Here is a 5977-nt window from a genome sequence, read left to right on the forward strand (position 1 = left end):
TGGCCGGTATTCTTCTTGGACCATTTTTGTAACCAAAAAGTAAGTTACAAAAATGAACTCATGAGACAGGTTGTATATTTGCTAGATAGTTGATGCCTTTGATTAGTAGATGTCTAGATGAGCATGAAACGAGTACCACATCTTTTTCCTTTCTTTTTCGGACAATGCCTCTCAGCCTTATCAATCTCCAATAATATACACCTTGTCCCGCCACGTGTCGACATCACAATGCACTCTCAGATAGCATCCACCGTGTGCATGGAGAATTGGATTTTCCTTGTTTGCGTTTCATATTGAACCGCAAAACCTTTGCAGACCCCGTTTTCAACTGGTCTTGTCGTGTTCCTTCATTTGACGCCACATGTGCTGCTAGCCCTGTTTTTCTCGCTGTTGACAAGCACAATACTATTTAGTACCATTTTTTTCATGCCATATTTGCTCTCTTCTCTCTTTGTACTAACTTGGACATGTCAGTGTCACTGCCCTTCTTCTTGTTAAAAACTGTGCCACAACCTCTGTCACCAAACTCCTCAAGCTGAAGCTAGCACATGTTCAGAGGCAGTTTTGTTTCATCAGTCTGTAGTTAGCATCTATTTTTATAGCTTCTATTCAACAAGTTGCAAAAAAACAGCCTTTGCCTTAACCAAAAGAAAAACTCTTTTTTACCTTAACTCAGGTGGGGTTCTTCTTTGTTTTTGAAGTGTATGTGTTTAAATCTTCTAGTGTTAATACTTAGTGCAGCTCTCCAACTGACTCTGTCAATTTTTTCCCACTTTGTTGGGATTAAAAGTTTGGTATTTTTTTCAGTTCTAGTATTTCTTTATTGTTTTGTTCTTTTTCTGTTCTTGTTAATCAATTTTTGCATGTACTTTCAACTGTAACCATAGGAAAATCATTTTCCTTTCCGGGTCTCTTGGAGTTTAAACATTCCTTGCTTTATTTATTCACACAATTGATCACAATGGCAAAATCCACCATTTCATTGGTTTTCCCCCCCTTGGCAAGTCAAGTTGCATACACTTGACCCGAAGGCTTTCTTTCTTTATTATTTTTTTCTTTCACTTCAAAAATTCTATATGCTTATTTGATTACTCAATTAGCTGAACTATGCAGATTATTCTATTTTACTCTGCTTATAAAGTCTGCTCTAAGTCTAAAGTTCTCTCTCCTCTCTTGTTCAAACAGACAACTGGTTTGGTGAACCATGAAGAACAGTATTCCTGGTTTGGATTTTGAGAGTGATGCATGTCTCACCAACCAAAGAAAGCTCATAGGGTGTGTGTTATCTATCTCTGTCAAAGCAGGATATATAATGTCCCTATTAACTTTCCCTTGATTATAATTCTCTATGTGGTCAATTATACAGGCCGGACCAAGAACTTGTAGAGCTCCTATGGCAAAATGGGCAAGTAGTGAGGCACAACCAAACACATAGGAAGCCACTTGGGAATTCATCTAACTTGAGACAGGCGCAGAAAACTGATCATTCAACATTAAGGTCTAGTGGTCCCTATGGAAACTCAAGCAACTTGGATCAAGAAGAGGCCACCCCATGGATCCAATTCCCACTTGAGGACCCATTGGAACAAGACTTTTGTTCAAACCTTTTATCTGAACTACCACCAACTTGTGAATTTGAATCTTACAAGCCAATCAAGCAATTGGAAGAGGACAAGTTTACCAATTTTTTTGCTTCTAGTACCCCCCATCATCCTACTACTTCAAGTTCAAAACCACTACCACCTAACATGACATCCTCATGGGTTCAACGAATCCAAGGGAATCCTAATCCCATGCCTGCTCCAAGATTTCATGTTCCTGATTCATCCCAGAAAGACAATGACTTAGGTGCATCACGAAAGGTTCTAAATTTTCCTCACTTTTCAACACCCCGTAATAATGTTTCTTCAGCACCTGGTAGTACACAGTTTAGGGAAAAAACTACTGCTAACTTGTCACAAAGTGAGGCTAGAGAGTACTCAGTGATCACAGTTGGTTCAAGTCACTGTGGCAGCAGTCATATCCCTCAGGAGAAAGATGTAAGCAGGGTTTCAAGCAGTGCTGTTTGGGCTACTAATAATAATAATAGTTTATCTGCTGAGCCTGAAGCTGTCAGAGATTGTGTCCAGAGACCAATTTGTCCTAGGAGTGACAAAGGAAAATCAGAGATGATTGAACCAACTGTGACTTCATCTTCTGGTGGCTCAGGCAGTACCGGTATTGGAAGAACTTGTTCCCTATCAACAAGAGATCATGGCCAAAAGAGAAAAGGGACAGAAGAAGAAGCATCTGAGGAACAAAGTGAGGTCATGCTCTTCCTCTTTCCATTTACCTTCATGCATGCTTGCTTTTTTCTTTTTGCCTGATGGCCTCGGAAGATTTAGTCAAATATTGAATTGAATGACATGTGTGATCCATGTAACTCTTCTCATTTAGAAGATCAAGCTTTTGTTGTTGCACCAACATTACATTAGTCCGAGAGGAATTAGATTTGAATTTCTTTCTCATGTTCCAGTCTTGTAAATAAAAAAATGAATAGTTAAAACTAAAGATTCCACCAAAAATGATAAGTCAGATTTTCTGATAAAAACTAATCAAAGTAAAACTATCATAAAAGACATGATAACTCAAAAAAAGACTTCGTTGTTGGCATTATTGTAGGCTGATGAGATGTGTCTACATGTGTAATAGGCCACAGAACTTAAATCAGCTGATGGAAACAAGGCTTCTCAGCGGACGGGGTCTTCCAAAAGGAACCGTGCAGCTGAAGTGCATAATCAATCAGAAAGGGTGAGCGCATGGTATTTTTCTTGTAATTAATTTTGTGATTTGTGTTGTGTCAACTTAATTAACTCTTATTACCGGTGTTATTTTACTAATGCAGAGAAGAAGAGATAGGATCAACGAGAAGATGAGGACATTGCAGCAACTGATACCTAACAGTAACAAGGTTCGTTATCATATAATGCTTGTTGACTTGTCACTACGTTAACTTTTTCTGTAGAGATGCATGCATCTAGACCGAAAACGATGCGTGAACATTTATACGCTAATAGACAGCTAGAGATAGATAGAAATGGAAGAGAAAAAGTATAAATATAATAAATAATGCGATTGATGAGAAAAAAAATACCAAAAAATAAAGAGCATAAATTAGATATACTGTGTAGGTGTTTATGTATTATTATTTTACTATGTATTTTTACTCTGTGTAGACTCGGATGATTGGTAAGGTTAAAAGTGGTATTACACTACACATTTTTTTGTGTTTTGAATGATTCTACTTTTTCATAAGATTCAATCATGGGTGGTGTAAAATAACTATGGGTTGTACGTGCAGACAGATAAAGCATCAATGTTAGAAGAGGCAATCGAATACTTGAAATCGCTTCAGTTTCAGCTTCAGGTACAACTTACACATACACATGCATGCATGTGATGATATATTCTAACACTATATAGTAATATGTGACAAATTTTTGTTGTTGGTGATAGGTAATGTGGATGGGGTCTGGCATGACACCAGTGATGTTCCCAGGAATTCAGCACTATATGTCACAAATGGGTATGGGAATGGGTGCACCTTCCTTGCCTTCCATTTACAACCCGATGCAATTGCCAAAAGTGCCACATGATCAAGCCATGTCTGTGCCTCAGATGCCAAACCAGAATTTAATGTGCCAAAATCAAGTTTTGGGTGCCTTTAATTACCAAACCCACATGCAAAACCCTTGCCTTCCAGAACAATATGCACCTTACATGGGTTACCATTTTATGCGAAGTGCCTCTCAGGTAATTTAATTGGGTTCTTTCAAGTGAAAAAATTTCATTCTTATTTGCTTTACTTAATCATTTGATATTTACGTGTGCACCGACTTTTTTGTTTTAATTTTTTAAGAAGAAAATTTATATTCTAACAATGAAAATGCAAAATAATTTTATATTATTATCTAATTATAAATTATTATTATCATATACAATAAATAAATTTGATAATTTTAGACATTTGTGATATGATGAGATGTTATACCGTCACTACGTACATGACTTAAAACTTTATATGAACGTTTTTATATTTTAATAATCACCTTTGGTAGTTAATTTTCTTTGTTTGGTTTTATTTTGCAGCCTATGAATGTGTTCAGATATGGTTCCCAAGCAGTGCAACATAGTCAAACAATGATTGCACCAGGCAATAATAGCAGCGGACCCATGAGTGGAACAGCTAATATTGATGATGCTGTTAGTGGCAAAGCAGGTAAGGGCACTAGATACATCCAACTTTTTTTGAATTTTTATTCCTTTTTAAAAAGAAATTTGCTTGGTTAATTACATTTTAAGAAATCTTAAAAAAACTAAGTAACTTAAGTATTATAAAATAACAAATAATAAAGAAAATTAAGTGAAAGCACTTTTCACAAAACAAAGGTTTATTTTTATTCTATTTTCATGTTCTCTCTCCTTTCTTTCTCTTGCTTTCTTTTTTTCTTTTTCTTTCTCTACTTTGTGTTTTATCCGATACGATACCTTCTCTCTTCTTTCTCTTTATAATCTCTTTTAAACTTAAAAAAGAAACTGAAAATTGTTAAATAGTTTATACTTTATTTTTAAATAATTTATAAAATATCTTTAAAAGAATTAATCAGACGCATCTTTCAAATTTATAGTTTCTATGCCTTACAACATTAAGAATAAAAGTAAAAAAAAATGTTTTTAACATGTTAAATTTTAGCCGGTATTTGATAAGGGAGAAATTCTTTGGTATCCGAAAATCATGATTCATTGGAATCAAATTTTCTGAAAATGAGTAAAATTTATTTGATTGATTATTAGAAACATTTAGATAAATTTCTTAAAAATTCAAGAGTTATATAATATTTATATCAGTTATTTTAATTATTTATTACATTAATAAGAATAATATGATATTTTTATCATAGTAAAAAAAAATAAACTTGAGAAAAACATGATTCTCACCTTCTTATATAAAAATTTTCTTTGAAAATTTGTTAAAAAACATTTCCAACAAATATTATTTTCTAAAAATCTTTTTTTTAAAACAGATATTAAACATGGGAAATTAAGATTTCTAACCCAAAATTTTCAAGAAATTCAAAACTTATGTCTCCTTATAATTTTTTTAATGTAAGTTTTAATCTTCAAAGATTTTAAATATTTTAACCCTAATCTGTTTCACTATTTACTAATTAATAACGTAATATACATTTAAATATTTCATGTTACATGTCATTTTATAGTCACTGACTTCAGATAATTAAATCTATGTCCTGTCACTATTAAATAGTGACAAATAATTGCTAAAATTTAAAAATTTATGAGAGCTAAAATAAAAGAAAAATTGAAAAAGCTAATTGCCTCCACTGAGTTATCCTCCTTCTCCACTAATTACTTCCTTTTCACTTTCCAGGTTCTTCCACCTTTAACTGAATAGTGGATAGCAATACCTTAAAATTACCCAATTGAGGGAATTAGCTAATGGAGGACGTCAATCCCACAAGTTCCAATTTTATGTAGTTTGGAGTTCCTGCTATTTATATCCAATTTAAAGTTTGTTGTTTAACATATCAGGCAAGTCCTTGATTGTGGGTCAGGCATGTAATCAGCTCCTATATGGAACCCATCAGGTTCAGGCATTTCATGTATTGTTTATATGAGTTAATAACGTGCTAATTTGTACTTCTATCTGAACTTACGATAACAGTTATTATATTTTACTATCAATACCATAGACTAGGGAATTAAAGCTTCAAATTCTTACGCTCGTTGTCTTTTACCTTAGCTGGATGGTTCATATCCATATTAAAGTCCACACCTTATTTTTTTTTATCAACTGATGACAAATTCCACACCTTATTTTTAATTCTCATTAAATTGTGATAATACTCCTCTTTTTTCTTATGAAGTCACTTTTTTTTTATGCTGTGACGTGTGTTATGAGCTTTTTATATCAAATAAA

General features: G+C 33.6%; 1 protein-coding gene across 2 annotated transcripts; it reads left to right on the forward strand.

Moving 5' to 3' along the window:
- Positions 1 to 282: 282 nt before the first annotated feature.
- On the forward strand, positions 283 to 5709 carry PIF4B (transcription factor PIF4). Of its 2 annotated transcripts, XM_006595699.4 has the most exons (9): positions 283 to 676; positions 1186 to 1275; positions 1367 to 2306; positions 2692 to 2790; positions 2885 to 2950; positions 3341 to 3406; positions 3496 to 3792; positions 4129 to 4258; positions 5429 to 5709. In XM_006595699.4, the coding sequence occupies exons 2-9, from the start codon at positions 1205 to 1207 to the stop codon at positions 5446 to 5448; spliced, it is 1689 nt and encodes a 562-aa protein (XP_006595762.1). In that variant the 5' UTR covers positions 283 to 676; positions 1186 to 1204; the 3' UTR covers positions 5449 to 5709. The 2 variants fall into 2 exon arrangements, with proteins under 2 accessions (XP_006595762.1, XP_040865140.1); XM_041009206.1 differs by lacking the exon at positions 283 to 676 and having other exon boundaries at positions 729 to 1275.
- The last annotated feature ends 268 nt before the right edge of the window (positions 5710 to 5977 follow it).

Source organism: Glycine max, chromosome 14, assembly GCF_000004515.6.
Source record: "Glycine max cultivar Williams 82 chromosome 14, Glycine_max_v4.0, whole genome shotgun sequence".
Classification (NCBI taxonomy): domain Eukaryota; kingdom Viridiplantae; phylum Streptophyta; class Magnoliopsida; order Fabales; family Fabaceae; genus Glycine; species Glycine max.